General features: G+C 43.4%; 3 protein-coding genes across 3 annotated transcripts; all 3 read right to left on the reverse strand.

Moving 5' to 3' along the window:
* Nucleotides 1-352: 352 nt before the first annotated feature.
* Nucleotides 353-6,065, reverse strand: LOC148097619 (uncharacterized). The gene is made up of 5 exons (XM_087832477.1): nucleotides 5,679-6,065; nucleotides 4,580-5,257; nucleotides 4,039-4,249; nucleotides 3,693-3,984; nucleotides 353-482 (listed from the first exon to the last, which is right to left on the reverse strand). Exons 1-5 carry the CDS (start codon nucleotides 6,063-6,065, stop codon nucleotides 353-355), a joined length of 1,698 nt encoding a protein of 565 aa, XP_087688603.1.
* Nucleotides 6,066-10,598: 4,533 nt separating this feature from the next.
* Nucleotides 10,599-12,421, reverse strand: LOC148097620 (tripartite motif-containing protein 16-like). The gene has a single exon (XM_087831293.1). It carries the CDS (start codon nucleotides 12,258-12,260, stop codon nucleotides 10,599-10,601), a length of 1,662 nt encoding a protein of 553 aa, XP_087687419.1. The 5' UTR covers nucleotides 12,261-12,421.
* A 518-nt stretch (nucleotides 12,422-12,939) lies between these two features.
* On the reverse strand, nucleotides 12,940-15,663 carry LOC148097621 (zinc finger BED domain-containing protein 4-like). Its single transcript, XM_087831294.1, has 4 exons — nucleotides 15,081-15,663; nucleotides 14,801-15,019; nucleotides 13,037-13,144; nucleotides 12,940-12,944 (listed from the first exon to the last, which is right to left on the reverse strand). Exons 1-4 carry the CDS (start codon nucleotides 15,640-15,642, stop codon nucleotides 12,940-12,942), a joined length of 894 nt encoding a protein of 297 aa, XP_087687420.1. The 5' UTR covers nucleotides 15,643-15,663.
* Between the last annotated feature and the right edge of the window lie 3,577 nt (nucleotides 15,664-19,240).

Consider the following 19,240-nt stretch of genomic DNA (forward strand, 5'->3'; position numbering starts at 1 on the left):
AATGAAAAGAAGTCTTGCAAAAGTCCCTTTACTCTCTACATGTTTAAGAATCAGATTTAGTCGAGTCAAAAGCGCGTCCTGCACTCCTCTGTTGGGCCTGGATGCAAATTGCATTGGATCCAGCTGATATTCAATCTCTTCCATAATCACATTTCTGATGATTTTTTCAAAGACTTTCATGACAACTCAGGTGAGGCAACAGGCCTGAAGTCATTCAGGACGTTTGGACGACTAGATTTAGGGACATGAACGACGACAGCTTCCTTCCAAAGCGAGGGCACATTTTGTATTTGAAAGGATTTATTAAAAATAACCTGAAATTTAGGACTGAGCTCTTTAGCACAAGATTGAATTAGGCAGCACTAATGTTATCAGGGCCCTGGCTCTTGTTCACATTAACTGTATGAAAGGCCTTTTGGACATCGCTGAGTTCAGTGATGAAGTGTTGAGTATCTTTCAGTTTCTGTTTCAGTTCAGAAGAACTAAAACGAGCATAAAGCATATTCAAATCTCTGTCTGACTTAAAACCGTCTACAATGATCTGACTGCTGCTCTGGGGATTTTCAAACCCTGATATGGTTTTCATACAAGTCCAGGCAGACCCAAAATGTTTTGCAGCAAATTTGCTTTCAAGAAGGTTTTTGTAGATCTGTTTTGCTTTCAAGAGCTCGATTTTCAAGTCTTTGGTGACTGCCTGAAAGTCAGTAACAGCCCCCTCTTTAAAAGCCTGTCTCTTTTTCCTTAAACAGGATTTGATGCATTTGGTGACCCATGGCTTATTGTTAGGGTACACTTTAGCACGCTTAAGGGGTATAATCATGTCTTTACAAAAAACTGCATATGAGCTAACATCCACCAAAGCATCAAGGCTGAATAAAAACTTCCCAATCGGTAAATTTAAAACATTCCTGCAAGGTAAGCACAGATTCTTCTGACCACATGATTGATTGATGATAACATCATTTTTTCACCCCCCAAAAATTCACGTTCAAAGCAACATATCAGCCCGATATCACACAGAACTGTCACATGACATCAAACACAAGCTGTCAGCTCTGCAGAGTGGGCAATCATAATGAAGCAGTTCATTATAAGCTGCAGACTCAAGCTGCTCTTCATATATTTGTCCACCAGGTGTCACCAAAGAGGACTGTGATGAAAGCTTCGAGTAATGAACCGTTTTTCATTACAAGCTTGGCCAACTGACTACAATCTACAATAAACTAATATGGCTTTTCAATCCTCTCTTCAATCACTTGGTACCACCAGGAACCTTTAAATGGGCCTCAAGCTGCCTGGAGACTGTTTTGTCGTGCACATCAGAGAAACCACAGGTAAGACAATCTTATCCAAAAGGTCAGTGTAACAGTATTGTTTTCCACCAGCTTAACCAAACTTCCCACACTAACTGAAATTTCTTTTCCCAGGCAAACATTAAACAGCAGCAGCTGGAAAACTGGAAAACCTAAAGCCAAATAATCAATAAAACATAACAAACTTTTGTATGAGTGAGTATTGATAAACTGAGCATAATTAAACCTCAGTGAAACCACATATAAGTTCTGGTAACTGGCACATATTTATGTTTAATATGTTGTTTTATATTTTGATCAGTTTCAGGTGTTTGTGCGACTGTGTTAACCATCAGTAAAACCACATATAAATCACACTTCTGTGTTTAACAATTACAACACTTGATGCTGTTTTTCTGATTCAGGATTATGTGTGTGATGAGTTGGCCACACAGTTCTTATCTTTCTGCTTCACACACACACAAAACTGCCGAGGTTGAAGCTGGCTTCAGTCTCTTTCTACCCCAGGTCTCACCACATTTCCAAAATGTAAACTCTGAGTCTCATAAGAAATGTGGTTCAAAAAGATGTGCTGATCTATGAATGCATCCTTACTGAAAGCTAAAGATGTCCAGCAGACAAAAACAGCAGCTGAATGAACAGTTATCATGAGCGAGTGTACAAACACTATCACAGGAAATAACAGAAATAAACTGTAGTTTCCATTTATACCTGTAGTATTTTTTCAGCTCCATGTCATCTTCCAATATGTCAAAATATGATTTCATTGTATCTTAAACAAATACAAACTTCTTTCATGAATTTCAACCTTTGATAATAACTTTGCTTACAACTACACACTTACTCAATTTAAACCAAATTTGTAACAGTGGGCACACACACACACACACACACACACACACTTTAACCTGTCCACACTACACCTGTAGCACAGTGCTTGTTGGAGGCCTGATTCGAAGTTCGGTGCGGTGAGGCCTAAAACTGATGGCCGCTTCACTCAAACTGAGCCATAAACAAAATACGTGTACTTTAGTTCCAGTTAGTACTCACGAGTCCAATGAGTTTGTTAGTGGGGCAATCTGTCACGGCGAGTGAGATGAGCCGTGTGGAAAATAAAGGAGGATCCAAATGCAGGCACTTGTAAAGGTGTGATGGTGGTTTATTAAACACAAACTAAAAAATGGACAAAAGGCGAACCGAACAAAGACTAAACTATACTGGGAACAAACTGAATACAGAACACGAACCTGAACATGAACGAGAGCGAGCAGAAACGGATTGACAGCAGGGAAACACACAGATGAAGCAGGGTGGGAACGCAGACGGACCAGCAACTACAATGACAGAGGACACGACTTAAATACACACAGAGAAACACGGGAATTACACACAGGTGGTGGACACAGCTGGGAATAATCAACAAGACGAGACAGAGGGAAAACTGAACACACTCACATGAGACTCAAACCTTCACAATAAAACAGGAAATGAGAACACTACAGGAAGACGCAGACCTGACACTGAGAGACAGACGGAGAATGACACATGGAACCTGAACTAAACTAAACGTGAGATACAACCGAGAACAAATCCTTAACATGAATAAACAGAAACAGAATTCTAATAATAATAATAAACCTCATAGTGCCCAAAACCATGACAATTGTCCAAAAATAAACTAACAATCCAAAACTTCAAAACACTGGGTCGAAACTGACCCAGAACCGTGACAGTACCCCCCCTCCAAGGGCTGGCTCCCGACAGCCCCAAACAGAAAACAGGACAATAAAACAGAGCACCAGACCAGGGCGGGAGGAGGGGGTCCAGGAAGGAGGGTCCGAAACAAAAAAAACAAGGAGCACAACAGTCCAGAGCAAACCAAAAAAAAAAAACCAGGCCAACACAAAAAAAGACTATTCATGAGTCCACAGGAAAGTCGGGGGTCGACAACACAAGAGCCAAAACAGTTTAGGGGGCCGACCGTGCACACGGCAACGGTGGCGACGAGCAAACAGTTCCGGGGGCCGACCGTGCACACGGCAACGGCGGCGACGAGCAAACAGTTCCGGGGGCCGACCGTGCACACGGCAACGGCGGCGACGAGCAAACAGTTCCGGGGGCCGACCGTGCACACGGCAGCGACGGGCAAACAGTTCCGGGGGCCGACCGTGCACACGGCAACGGCGGCCACAGAGCAGGTCCGGAGGCCGACCGTGCACACGGCAACGGCGGCCACAGAGCAGGTCCGGAGGACGGCCGCGAGGCCAGCGGCGGCAACGAACCCTTTCCGGAGGCCGTCCACAATGGCCATGATGCCAACTCAGAGGCCTGGAAAATGGCCGCCAGAGGCGAGGCAGAACAGGCCGAGCGGGCTCTGACGGCGGCGTTGCAACCGCAGGACCAGACGAAGGCGAAGCTACGGCTGGACCAGACGAAGGCGAAGCTGCGGCTGGACCAGGCGCGGATGAAGGCACAGAGGCTGGACCAGGCGCGGATGAAGGCACAGAGGCTGGACCAGGCGCGGATGAAGGCACAGAGGCTGGACCAGGCGCGGATGAAGGCACAGAGGCTGGACCAGGCGCGGATGAAGGCACAGAGGCTGGACCAGGCGCGGATGAAGACGGCAGCGGGACGGCTGCGGAACCTGACGGCAGCGGGACGGCTGCGGAACCTGACGGCAGCGGGACGGCTGCGGAACCTGACGGCAGCGGGACGGCTGCGGAACCTGACGGCAGCGGGACGGCTGCAGGAGGTGATGTGGATGCAGGCAACGGTGTAGGAGACACAGGGGATGATTCAGCAGGTGGTGGCTGAACAAACTTCCCCGGAACGTCAGCAGACGTGAGGATATGCTTGCTGGGTCCTCCAGGACCCCCAGCAGATGAGGCGTGGTGCTGGGTGGGCTCCTCAGACCCACCAGCAGACGACACTCGAGGCTGGATGGGCGACTCGGGCCCTCCAGCAGACGACACCTGAGGCTGGACGGGCGACTCGGGCCCTCCAGCAGACGACACCTGAGGCTGGACGGGCGACTCGGGCCCTCCAGCAGACGACACCTGAGGCTGGACGGGCGACTCGGGCCCTCCAGCTGACGACACTTGAGGCTGGCTGGGTTCTCCCAAACCCCCAGCTGACGACACTTGAGGCTGGCTGGGTTCTCCCGAACACCCAGCTGACGACACTTGAGGCTGGCTGGGTTCTCCCGAACCCCCAGCTGACGACACTTGAGGCTGGCTGGGTTCTCCCGAACACCCAGCTGACGACACTTGAGGCTGGCTGGGTTCTCCCGAACCCCCAGCTGACGACACTTGAGGCAAGATGGGCTCCTCAGGCCCTCCAGCCGATGAGGCAGGACGCTGGCTGGGTTCACCTGAACCCCCAGCTAACATGGCGTGAGACCGGACGGGCTCCTCTGGCCCTCCAGTGGAAACAGACGCTGAAGCAGCAGGTACGGAGACCTCTGCCAGTGTGGCCACTGGCTGGGACTGAGCAGCACAGTGGCTAGACTCAGGCAGCAACAGTGGGATGCCGTCCTCAGAGGGCTGAAAGTGTTCCCCAAAACACTCAGCAGAGGACGGAGGCGGACGGATGAACTCGCTTGAACTCTCAGGGGGTACTGAGAGCTGTGATAGATCTGGTGAGTTCTCCGGTGAGTCTGCTGGCGCTGGCGTCTTGACCTCTAGGGGTCCAGAGTTGGCTGGCGACTGACACCCAGCCTCTGGGGAGGCCCTAGAGGGAGCAACTGTCTCTGACATGGCCAGCTCAAGAGAACCAGCAGATATTGTGGTGAAGTGTGTTCCCTGCTTAAAATGAGGCTGTGAGGATGATGACTGAGTGAATGAGTGGGTAGGCTGCTGAGCTAGTGGCGACTGAGCTACAAGTAGCAGAGACTGAACTGAGGGCAGCGCGCCTGCTGACTGAACTGAGGGCAGCGCGCCTGCTGACTGAACTGAGGGCAGCGCGCCTGCTGACTGAACTGAGGGCAGCGCGCCTGCTGACTGAACTGAGGGCAGCGCGCCTGCTGACTGAACTGAGGGCAGCGCGCCTGCTGACTGAACTGAGGGCAGCGGGCCTGCTGACTGAACTGAGGGCAGCGGGCCTGCTGTCTGAACTGAGGGCAGCGGGCCTGCTGTCTGAACTGAGGGCAGTGTTACAGGCCTGGCATTTGACTGGGATGGAAGTGAGGATGGGACAATGGAGCGGACACGGTCATAAACATGGAACGAGGGTTCAGAACAGGCAGTCTCAGATGCTATGGCCATGGATGAGAAATCAATGTTATCCTCAGTCGACGCACAAAAAAATAGCCCCAGAATAAACAGTCACAGAAGCAACAGAGTCAACAAAAATGTCCCTTTCACTCACCACAGCCGGCTGCTCTGACATTCTGAACTCCGGCTGTGGGGTGCCGCGCCGGCGGCGCGAACGTCGCTTCCTCCGTGGAGACGGCTCCGATGGGCCGGGTAACTCCTCATCCGGCGGTACGGATGGCACGACCTCCGTTGAAGCGAGCGGGCGAGCAGTAGCGGCGGGAGGGTGGAGGTGTAGTTCGTGGAGAATGAAGTTTTGCGCGAGCGGGTGCAGGGAGTCCAATAGCCAGGGATAATCTGTAATCAGCTGTTGTAGCCTGACTTCCAGAACGTAGAGAAACGCTTCTCCCTCATGCTCAAGCCACAGGTTGATTAATCGTGACACTGAGTCCGTTATGAGCTGTCGAAGCTCCGTGGGTGGGGTGAATGCCGCTGGATCCATATCTGGCTGGTCCGTACTGTCACGGCGAGTGAGATGAGCCGTGTGGAAAATAAAGGAGGATCCAAATGCAGGCACTTGTAAAGGTGTGATGGTGGTTTATTAAACACAAACTAAAAAATGGACAAAAGGCGAACCGAACAAAGACTAAACTATACTGGGAACAAACTGAATACAGAACACGAACCTGAACATGAACGAGATCGAGCAGAAACGGATTGACAGCAGGGAAACACACAGATGAAGCAGGGTGGGAACGCAGACGGACCAGCAACTACAATGACAGAGGACACGACTTAAATACACACAGAGAAACACGGGAATTACACACAGGTGGTGGACACAGCTGGGAATAATCAACAAGACGAGACAGAGGGAAAACTGAACACACTCACATGAGACTCAAACCTTCACAATAAAACAGGAAATGAGAACACTACAGGAAGACGCAGACCTGACACTGAGAGACAGACGGAGAATGACACATGGAACCTGAACTAAACTAAACGTGAGATACAACCGAGAACAAATCCTTAACATGAATAAACAGAAACAGAATTCTAATAATAATAATAAACCTCATAGTGCCCAAAACCATGACAATTGTCTAAAAATAAACTAACAATCCAAAACTTCAAAACACTGGGTCGAAACTGACCCAGAACCGTGACACAATCAGAAACGGGCAGTTAGCAGTTAGTTCACCAGTAGTGAAGACAGTCAGGGGTGAGCAAACAGCAGGGTCCATCCGGGCAGAAACCTCTCCCCCTCTCCTTTCAGAGCGTCCCTCGGCTTCTAAACATATTAAAACACTTGAGCTACAATAACAAATGCTATCACATAACGATTTAGCATTAGCATGCTTAGACTAAAAATCACAGAGCTAAACATACAGCATGGCATCACAGCACATAACGCGGTAAGCTGCGCTAATTAGCAAGCCGCTAGTTAGCATCACACATCGCGCCATTTTACCACTATAACGAATAGTTACAGTACAAATGTCAAGGTGTAACGGAGTTAAAAATACATCTGAAAAATGTGCACTTACCTGTTCTTAATTATTATTTTAAGTGTGAATTTTATCATTTTTTTTTTATTATATTTTATTTTGAAAACCCAGAAACCGGATCTCACTCTAACGTTTAGAAGCTGCTAAGGCTTCCGCTCTTCACAGCGCGCGCTTGCACTGTGAGGGTAAGGCATTTTTATGGTTTCTGGTGTGAATGTTGTTACATAATTTGTACATGTCGATGTATATAGGTTCATATTGATGTTAGAAAGTTTCTGTGTAACCGAAACAAAGGCTGGTTGCTGTTAAACAGTGTTTCTGCCGTATTTATGCTCTTTGGCAGTAAGCTTTTGTCCGCCCCCTAGTGGTTGCTGTGCATAGAAGGAAATGTGTTTGATTTACTGTTTTTCTGTGCTTTTTGTGATGTTGTTTTACATTGTAGGAGCCACAATTGCTGGTACCATCAGAAGACACCTGTTGAGTGTGTTTTATGTCTTCTGCAGGTACGTGAGTTTGTTAACAATCATTTTGTCTGTAAAGCACAAGCAAGTGGAAATGTAATGCGCTACTGTTAATTTGACCACTAGAGGAAAATGTTTAGCCGGTGATACTTCTGTTATCCTGTTATATTGTTTTATACGATTGTGAAATGTATTTTATTAGTCATAAGATTTCTTTTTTTTGTACACAAGTTCAGTGTGACAGACTGAAAAATGGGAGAAATTATTATTTTCCATCTTTTCTTCATTAAAAAGTTAATTGTAAGTCTGTCGAGACAGCGCGCGCTTGCACTGTGAGGGAGCCACAATTGCTGTTACCATCAGAAGACACCTGTTGAGTGTGTTTTATGTCTTCTGCAGGAATAAATTGTGAAAAGCCAACCTTTCTGAGCGTCAGTGATTTTTGAAGAGCTGGAAGCGTTACAAAGGCACACAGACTCATTTACCTCTTGCAGATCACAAATAAGATATATCAGGAACACGGGTAGGCGACCTCAATGATACTCTTAGATGTAAAATCCACACCACGTTTGCCTTACGACATCTCTCTCTTCGGACTTAGCTTCTGTGTCCGCTCCCACAGATTCACACAAACCTTACAACTCGTCCCGCCCCCATAACAGAGAAGAATGACAGTGACTGGCTCGTCAGCACAAACAACCAATGACAAAACAACATTGAGGTAACTGACATTAAATGGGTAAATAAACCTATGTTACACCCCAACATATTTATTCTGCACAAATGAACTCTAAATCATGAAACCCTTTTTTATTGGACTCTTAACTGTAAATGAAATACATTTGTACCAAAGCATATGATTTTTAAACCTTTTATCAACTATTTATGTTTTTATAACAATAGACTTTTTTTCTTTACACTGCAAGCCCGAATAATTTCAGACAGGGCTACATTTCCATCTGTGTTTATTTCCATCTTTACAGTCAGGCATAAACATCTCACAGCAGCTGGAAAAACCAGTGAGCACACTTTAGAGGAAAAAAGTGAAAGTTTATGTTCAACTGTAAAATATTCTCTGTAATGTAAATTGTTCTGCTCTCTGACAAACCATCAGAGGTGCAGCACGTGTATCATTTGGTGTTTGAAGCAGAAACAAAAGCAAAGAGTTAAAGGAAGACACATTTGAAGAAGAAGGAAAATGACAACAAGACGTCACTGAGCAACAAGCTGACAGAACGAGAGCCAACAGTTTACTATCAGAACTGAGGCTGATCATTAACAGGGAGCAGCAGGTAACAAGGTCATCAGCAGTGGAGGAAAGTATGGAAGTAATACTCAGCTTCATATTTGAAGATACTCGAGTATCTTAGCTGCAGGTCTGGAACAATAGTTTTATTTCCTTTCCCATTAAACATCTCACACAGCCCCTCATCTGTGACCCTTAGCAAACCCACTGGATATCTACCTGTACATAAAGGAGATCAGATCAGTTCCATCTAGACCAGCTGTAACAGGAAAATGCTGCTTACACTTTGATGCATCACTTTCAGTTTGTCATATAAGACAATATATCAGATTGAGGCATTATTTTCCTGCAGTGAGTAAATCTACTTTGTACTTTACTCTTTTCTTTTAGGTAAAGGGTCTAAACAGTACTTGTACACTGTGGAAATCCCATAAGAACGTCTCCTGAACTCTGAAAAATAACAAAACAAAGACTAAAAGGAGGTCATGGGTGCTGATGATGATGATGATGATGAGGAGGAGTAGCATGCATTTAAAAAGTGACTGATGTCCTAGAATACAACAGAACAGTGTCTCTACAAACTTATGAAAACATGACAGTCTTGCATTAGTTTGTATTCTTATGATTTCAAAAAACGAGGGAAAAATCTCCTTGAAATCCACAATTCCTTTTTGTTATTTCTTAGTGTGTGACGTATTTTATTGCCTTTATGATTGGTGCAAACAGTTTCCTGATTCATAATGGAAATAGATTTTAGACACAGGAGGAACACGCAGTGATCAGCAGGAGCAGCTTGGAGTCCAGTCTTCTTCACACTGAGGAGGGACATATATGCAGGAACAGTTGTCATAACTGTTACAACCACCAGATGGCGAAAGAGTCCCACTGCAACTTTAAGCCATGAAGGATGTGTCTTGATGTTTGCTTGTGATAAATCTGCTTTATGTGAGTCTTTTTCAGAAAGTAACAGTAATATGTCTGATTATATGTCTTTAATCAGTAAAGTCTCGCTTTGCTAGAAATAAATAAAATCGGAGGAAATCTTTGAACACAACAGAAAGTGACCTTTTAAACCTGCGACACTGATGCTGCATTCAAGGACCATTACAAACATCTGAAAGGTCTTAAGAACATGAAGAAAATGTGACTTGTTTCTCTGTAATGAAGCTGTTTTAGTGAAGAAAGTTGAAAGGTCACAGAGCGACTGCTGAATCTTCTGCTCTAAACATGAACTCTGAACTTTGTGATGCTTCAGGAGGAAAACTGCTTCAGTTATTCTCTCAGATTAGTTTCATATTTTCTGCATCAGATTTGAGTGAGATCCTGGAATGAAGACAGAAGAAAAGACTTTGTTCAAAGTTTGATTTATAGTCAAACCTTCCAGTTTATTCACACAATAAAACATCAACACAATATATGAATTCATTCATTAAAATCACAGTTTTTCCTCATTTGTTTGATGATTTTGACAAAAACAAACACAAACACACACACATGGTCTGCCATACTCATAAAGAGAAATGTCGACATTTTTCAATACAAATATTCCAGAAACATTTAGAGGATAGAGAAGTTTACATTTTCATGTGGAGAAATATTTTAGTAAATCAAAATGATGATGAGCAGTGATAGCCTCCATAAACAGTCACAGGAAAGATCTCCTTTAAAAACTCAGAAACATCAAGAGAACAACTAGAAGATGTGGAGGTACCACCCATAATGTTTGACTGACAGCTGATCTCTGTGCAGAAATGATGGAGAGAAAATAAAATGAAACTAAAATACAGATTTAAACCCACAATATGAAAGACTTCAGTCTATTTCACTTTAATCAACTCAGCAGAGTCTCCATAATTGGAAAGCCAAAGTCCAGCATAGAGCGGCTGAGTGAATGTGGTCTGGACTCTGTGGAGGAGAGTCATGGTTTCAGAGACGCTGTAGAAGGACAAAATACCTGCTCTGTGATCCAGGTACACTCCTACTCTGGAGGAACGAGGACCTGAGACACGAGTTTGGATGTTGTTGTACCAAAATGTATAAATGTTGTTGTTACAATCTAATGACCAAGATTTGTCATTATGTCCAAATCCACATTCATTACCCCATCCTTTTCTTCTGATATTCTTGTATGTGACTGCTACATAAACTCTCCCTCTCCACTCCACCTCCCAGTAACAACGTCCAGTCAGACTCTCTCTACTCAGGACCTGCAACCTGTTAGTGAATCTGTCTGGATGATCAGAATAAGACTGTTGTTGATTCACTGCTGTTACTTTTCTGTTCCCCTCTGATAATAACAGATATGTGTTTGCTGTGTTTGGATCCAGTGTGATTTCACATGAATATTTTAAGAATCCAGCTCTGGTCTTTGGCTCTGGTGGATCTGACAGTAAAACATCCACTTGAGTGACTGTCAGTGAGATGTTTGTCCATTCCTCTCTCAGAATGTCCTGTAGTTTATCTCTGACCTCTGACACAGCTGCTGTCACATCCTCAAAGTAGCTCAGAGGACGGATATTGATGCTGGATGAGTCTGTAGACTCACTGAGTGCTGACAGTGAGGGGTAGTTGTGTAGAAACTGGATGTGATCCTCTGTGTGTGAGAGCTGCTTCAGCTCAGCATCTTTCCTCTTCAGCTCAGTGATCTCCTGCTCCAGCTTCTCCTGAAGCTCTTTGACTCGACTCACTTCAGTTTCCTGCTGGGATCTGATCTGCTGCTTCACATCAGAGCTTCTTTTCTGGATGAGATGGATCAGCTCAGTGAAGATCTTCTCACTGTGCTCCACTGTTTGATCAGCAGACTGATTGATGGCCTCCACCTCCTGTTGAAGCAGCTTCACATCTTTCTCTCTGTCCTGGATTCTCTGCTGGATGTTTTGTCGACTCACCTCCAGCTCTCTCTGCCTCTCAGTCCTTTCTGCTGCAGCTGAGACTGTGTCGTGGCCTTTATGTTCATCCACAGAGCAGAGATAACAGATACTCTGCTGATCAGTACGGCAGAACATCTTCATCACCTCATCATGACGAGAGCAGATCTTCTCCTGGAGCTTCTTGGAGGGCTCCACCAGCTTGTGTTTCTTTAATGGAGCCACATCATAATGAGTCTGAAGGTGTTTGTCACAGTAAGATGCCAGACAGAATAAACAGGACTTGAAGGCTTTCATTTTTCTCCCAGTGCAGACATCACAGGCCACATCTTCAGGTCCAGCATAGCAGTGATCAGCAGGAGCAGCTTGGAGTCCAGTCTTCTTCAGCTCCTCCACTAAATCTGCTAACATGGTGTTTTTCACCAGGACAGGCCTCGCTGTGAAAGTCTGTCTGCACTGAGGGCAGCTGTAGATTTTCTTGTTTTCCTTTTCATCCCAGAAGCTTTTAATACAGTTCATGCAGTAGCTGTGTCCACAGGGAATAGCCACCGGATCCTTCAGTAGATCCAAACAGACTGAACAGCAGAATTTTGTTTGATCCATTTGATTCATGTGCTGTGCCGTTTCACCGTCTCTCAGTGACTGTCAGACAGTTTCACTTCCTCTGAACAGAAACAACCTCTGTGCTCTGAAGGGAAACAGATCTCTGCTCTTTTTCACCTCCTACAGGAAATGAGGCTCACCAGCAACTGCATTTACACCATGTTGTTTAGACCCATCCTGATACAGACACATCTGTGAAGGGAGGCACTAAAAAATATTCTTACAGAGCAACCAAGAGCCAATCACATGATGCAGGGTGTGGTATGTTTGGTTACAACATGCAGTAACAAGTCTGACCCAGTTAAAGTTTAATAGTTTATCTTTACTTGGTGCTTTGAAATGTGACAGTCAACACTCAGCGAGTTCATTTTATATTTTCGAAAAGTTCAGCAAAGTTTAGGATGCTGTGATGAATAAAAATAAATCACACTTTATATTTTGACATTTTCTAATCTTAGTTCATTCTCACACTTACAGAATGATGTATGGGAACAACTGACTCCACTAAATCAAACCTATGTTCAAATGAAATTACTGTACAAGACAGGCAGAAAACTTGATTTCTTGAGTATTTTTTTTAAATAGTAATTCTACATTCTTTAGTAATTTTTCCTGTGTACCAACATGGATTTCGAAACAATACATTAATATGTGCTTTAAATGCAGACACTCAAATATAACTCAACATTCACACTGAAGATACACAGTAGACATAAGAATCAGTTTTCATGCCCTTTGTTTATTCTTTCATTTAAAATCTTTGTGGTAAAGATCATCATAATTACCCATTGTTATGGCTGTGGCCATAGGAACACTGTGTGGGCTGTTCTGTGTCTCTTTACTGTGCTTCAGACTCTTTGCAGGTCCCTCCCCTAACGAAGAGTAGTGAGCAGCTGATTGGACCGTGGAACACGTGACAGTGTTCAAAAAGCCGCTCTGACAGCTCCCGCCGGAGAGAGAGAAAGGGTGGAGCGAGCGAGTAGCTTGACGGCCGACGCGGTCCTGACCCTGGTTACCAACCTATACTTTTGCTGTTTATTTGTGTGAGCGTGATCTGTGAGAGCCGCTCCTGCTGTGTTAACTTAGTGCTTTGGTACCCTTAGGCTGAAGCGGAAGGGGTGAGCCGCCTTTTTCTTTGGGAACAGTTTTCTCCTGTTTTCCGGGTTAGGGAGCGAGGGCTAGTATTGTCATTTGTTTGTTCTGTTTTCTTTCGTAGGGTTTAGTTAGTTTTCTCTGGTGGGACTTAGTTGGTTTTGTTTATTATTTTGGCCTGGGTTCACCCTGGAGCTGTGCTTCATTACCTTCAATAAAATCACCTTTTTTTTTACTCACAACTGGTTTCGGATGTTTGGCTTGGGAACCAGGGCGGGTATTTGTCTCTCTCTCCTCCAACCTTATGTGCGTCTCTACACGCCTAGACTAGGGGCGTAACACCCATTAACTTTCATGTACAGCTTAAATGTTTCACTACACTGTTGGCAGCAAAGATTACACAGTAAAGCCGATTAAACTAGAAGCTAAACGACTGTTCAGTCCAAGGGCGTAGATTTGGCATGGACGGAAGGGACCCACCAATATCCAGCGATTATTGAATTGTCCCCACCAATAATTAGAAAGAAAAACAAACCCGATAGAAAGAAAAAAACGATCTGTCAGCGTCTCATTCACCCAGCGGTGCAGAAAGAGTTAAATTACGTTCTCTACTGGAGTCCTACGTCACGTGACAAATATGGCCAATGTGATTGGAGCTCTGTTTAGTTTTAGCAGCGGCAAGCCTGCGCTGCGAGGAGGAGAGGAGGACGGCAGCAACTAGGAAGAACCTGGATATAAGAAAGTATTTTTCAAAGAAACCTGTAAGTCACTTAAAGTCAAGCTCACTCATAAAATGTAGTGATGGTGAGATGAAGCCTCGTGATGAAATGAAGCTTTCCATCCAACTGGTCGACTCATGGTTCGAAGCATTGTGATGATTCATTTGCTCTACTGCGCCATCAAGTGGACGATTCAAGTGAAACGGGCTCAATGATTATAATGATGTGATGTGTAAACCTCTAAACTGAATAAATAAATTGTTTTTATGGTTATTTATCCCGAATATTGTCTCAGTATGTCTGATACAAAAGAGAAAGTGGAAACTATCAGTACAGAGTTTTTGGGATGATTGTGTAACTGTGTAATCATGTGACACAAACTAGTGTGTGGCGCTTCAAGTTGAATGAATAAAGAAATTACTTTTGTTCATGACACCAATAACTAAACTCTAAATATTAGTTATATTTAATATTATACTAATTTTATATTATATTAATTTAATTTAATTAATGTTTGTGTATAATAAATTGGCAGCTTAACACAGGAATGTACATGGAAACAAAAAGGGAGGGAGTTGTGATGTGAATGTGGTTGTGACTTTATAACAGTGCTCATGACACTAGGGAAAAGTTTTCATTTGTTTTTATTCAAAAATAGCAGCTTTTCCACAGTGCTGGGCTTAAGACGGTTCCTCTTTTTTGAGAGGATTTCTCCTGCTTTTGAAAATATCCTCTCACAGGGCACAGATGAAGCAGGGGTTGCAAGAAAAACCACAGCAAGTTTATACAAGTTTGGATAAAGAAATTTGTGTCCAGCCCAGTACTCCAGCGGATTCTCCAGTCTGCCCATATTTGGTTCATGGAGGTATTTCTGTACTTCAGCTGTTGCATCAGCAGTAGCATTTGGGGTCTTTGTCTCCAGAACAGTGGTGTCCAAACGATGCCACAGTTTGCTACCTAAAACAAACAGAATGTAAGTAACTAAATACAATATAATAATCGAAATGTGCTCATATACCTTGAGTCACAGGCTGAGAAGCTTTTGATGATGAGGCTGCTGATGAGAAGGCCACGTGCCGCAAAATAGCAGCACATTCAAAAATAAGTCTCTTCTCAGCATCCATTGCTTTATTTGGGCTAAAGAAGCCTATTTTTTTGAACCTTGGATCCAGCAATGTTGCCAGTGACATGATGCTCATTGACTGCAATGTGTAGAGCTTCTCCTTTAATTGTCTCCTTAGACACTCAACCATGGTGGAGCTCTCTGGAGTTAGGACAACTCCCATTTCCTCTTCATTTAGTGCATGGTGCAACATTGTTAGAAGTGGAATTACTTTGGATCCAGACACTCGCTTTTCCTCTGACAGCTCAGTGGTGGCATCATTAAATGGGGAGAGTATTTTAAGACATTCTGCCATAAGGTCATACTGTTCAGAGGATAGTGGGCAAATATCAGTGTGCAGGCCAGCTAACGATGCTCCAATAGGTTCCCTGAGTTCATGAACACGTTGAAGCATTTGGAATGTGCTGTTCCAACGTGTATCCACCTCTTGAATTAACTTCAGTGCAGGCCGGCCCATTTGCTCCTGCACCTCTGTCAGCCTCTCCTAGAAAAACAGCCAACACAAACTGATTAATTCAAGCTGTGTTACTGCAGCAGCACCTCAAAGCAGTAATGAAATAATGGAACAAACCTTAGCAGTTGTACTGCTCTTGAAATATCCCACTATCCTCCTACAGGTAGTCCGGATGTCAGACAGCGTCGTGTGTTGATCAAGAGCTTTTTTGACCATTAGGTTTAATGTATGTGCCACACAATTACTGTGACGCAAACGAAGCTCCTTAGCACAAGCACCCATGTTTGCTGCTCCATCAGTCACATAACATGTAACTTTGTCTGTAATGCCCCACTCTGACATGAGCGCTGCTATTACTTGTGACAAATTGACAGCAGTATGTGCTTGAGGGAAGTGCTGAACACCTAACACTACAGAATGCAATGCAGTGTTAGAGTCAATGAAATGGCAGGTGACGGCTAGGTAAGCCTCTGTGTTAATGGAGGTCCACATATCAGATGTCAAACTAACTGCAGAAACCTTGGCCACAGTCAGTTTTTCTTTTTGTTTGGACTCTTTGTATCTTTGGTCCACCATAGCTTTCAAAGCCTAAACAAAAGAAGGTACAGTACTTAATATGTAAATAAAGGCAAAATGGAAACATGCTTCATATTTTAAGATACACACCTGCCTTGTGGGGAGAACATAGTTAGGGTTCAAAACTTTAACAAGCTTCCTAAACCCACTGTCCTCCACAATAGTGAAGGGCTGGGAATCCTCTATCACCATGTTGACCAAGGCCTCATCCACATCATTCCTCTCCCCTGATACAACAAAAAAACATTAAGAAATTACATATTTCAGTAAATAGAACCCAAATATTAATGAATTACATGGGGAATATAAATGTATCAAATGACTGTATCCTTAAAACCTACAAAAACTCACCTGAGCTTGGTCCACCTTGGTTAGTCTCCTTGTTCTCATGCAGGGCTCTGTAATGCCTCAGCATAGATGAGGTGTTGTTGCTGTATCCAAGTTCTTTAGAGCACAGCAAACACTTCACCTTTTAATAAACAAAAAGACAGAAATCTGATTATAGGATCTGTGCTGTGGTTTATTTATATTATGGTACTTATCATTTCTTTATTACAGTGTGTATACCTTATTAGGAGAGATGACATCAAAATGTTGCCAGACAGGGGAAAATTTTCTTTTCCTTGCTGGTTCCATCGAGGGAAGAAATGCTCAAGTAACTATGTAACACGTACGTAATCCAATTCCACAACACAATGTGATGGGGGAATCAGCTGTGTTTTGCTGCCCATTTTATTTCGAATTTGGCGCGAACCGGTGAACCAGTTCCCGAATCAGTCACGTGGTACGGACTGCCCGCGAGGCCTCGAACGTCACTGCATACGTAATCAAAGCAAGCCTCGATACGCGCTTCAGAAAAACGCCCCCGAGATTACCCGACGCACGATTCGGAGCTTCGACACAATAACGTCACAATAACGTTACAGGCTATGCTAGGCTTTGGCCCACATCAGTCTAAAATTGTATGTAACCATGAATAACGTGTTTTGTAAACTAACTGCACAGCAGGCAGCACTATCAGTTCTCTCAGTCTCAGAGCAGCATTTCTCATTTTGATTGAAACTGTCAGAGGAAACGGAGCCTCGAGCGAGCCAGGATATTAGTTTACAGAGGCTGTTAAAATTATATGTCTAACGTTAAAATGTTGGTGACACAATAATTTTATCCTAATGGTACTGACATATTCATAGCGTTAATTTTTGAGACAAAATATCATGAGGTAGTCAGGATTTTGCAAATATTTCACCTTGTAGTGCAGTTTGCACAAATTGTTGTAAAAATGCACTCACACTACAAACATTATTGACGAGTCAAGATCTGCACAAATTGACAGAAACACTGAAGCAGCTCCACATTTTATTCTTATTGTCATGTATGTCCTATTTGTCAGGTGATAGAAAGTAATGGTGACACAAGATCACAGGTGAAATTGGATGATGACCTGATGGTTCATGACTGTATTTGAAGCACATGTGTGGCTGCATGTATGTTGAATGTCTCACTGTTATTTATCAGCTGACAGAGGCAGCTCTGCCATGTTGTAGCTCAGACAGAGGTGAAGAGGTGAGGTCACAGGTGACTGACTGATGATTTGGTGCTATAGATTAACTAGTATTTATTATCATGACAGTTGTTAGGCTGCTGATGTAAATTGATTCATTAGTGTATATTTGACAAAGAATCTGAATTGACACGTCTCACTTTTTATATGGCACGAATCCATGTGTTATTTTATCAGGTGGCAATATGTCCTAGTGCAGTCAGAGGGGAAGAGCCAAAGGTGAGGCACATCAAGCACAGAATAATAATTTTAATCTGAGGATAAAACTCATGTACTGAGGCTGAAAGAAGCTTCAGTGCTCTCAGAAGACTAAAAAGATGGCTAAGGTCAACAATGACTCAAATGAGATTAAACAATGCTGCTGTGTGTCCACCAGGAGAGACTGGACAGTATAGATGTAAAACAAATATGCCAGCAGTTTATCTCAGTTAACGAGAGGAGCAGGCATGTGTTTGGCTGCTTCACATAGTGGACATTGAGTTGTTGTGTGGGTCACCAGTAGTCCATGTCTGTTGCTGTAACAGTAGTTCATGTTTAGAATAAAACATCCCAGCTCACTGATTTGATCGGGGCAATAGTGCCTAAAATGTTTCATAATTTTGCTGAGATCTTTTACTTTGTGGTAATCTTAGACGAGTAGTTTTATGGACAAAACCCACCAGATCATTCAGTGTTCCCTTAGTGCTAATGTGTCAGAGATGTTGGTGTACTATAACTGAACTAATGTTGTTAATTTCTTAAAGTCATTTTCTTTTATTGTCATGACTGTATTTGAAGCTATTTTTATTTTTGTATGATACCTGATTTATATGGAATATGACTGAAGTAAACTAAAGTCTAAAATACTTTATCTAATCTAATTCACATATAAAACTATGAATTGTAATTTTAAGTGGTTTAAAAGCATGTAGAATAGGATATGTAGGCAAGTATATTTCTCCCTTTTTTTAATTTATTTTTTTATCAAGAAGCAAAGACAAAAAGGAAAAAAAAAAAAGAAACAAGGCAGGGTTCGATGGTTGAATCATCCGTCCCCACCAATGCCAAAACCAAATCTACGTCCTTGGTTCAGTCCTCTTTTGGAAGCAGTCTTTAAATGGGGACAAGCATTAACTTTTGTCATAAACTGTATAACCACCAGATGGCGATATTAGTTTGTAAGTAATAAAACGGCATCAAAACAAACCTCTAGTCCGACCTGAGACACAGCTCCTGATCGAAGGATTATTTCATGGTGAGGAGATCCTCAGACAAAATGAACTTAAATACAGATTAATAACAGTTTGCTAAAGATGGAAACTCACTGCAAGGACAGAGAACTGCGTTTTTTTCACTTTGACATTTTTGTTTTCACATTGAACTTGAACATTTTTCTGTTATTTTACAAATTCTCCTATTTTATATATTTCAATAGAAAACTCAGGAGAAATTCTTTGGTAAGTTAAACATTTTTTGGCAATAAAA

The sequence above is a fragment of the Neolamprologus brichardi genome, chromosome 18 (genome assembly GCF_056152115.1).
Source record: "Neolamprologus brichardi isolate AB-2024 chromosome 18, ASM5615211v1, whole genome shotgun sequence".
NCBI lineage: Eukaryota > Metazoa > Chordata > Actinopteri > Cichliformes > Cichlidae > Neolamprologus > Neolamprologus brichardi.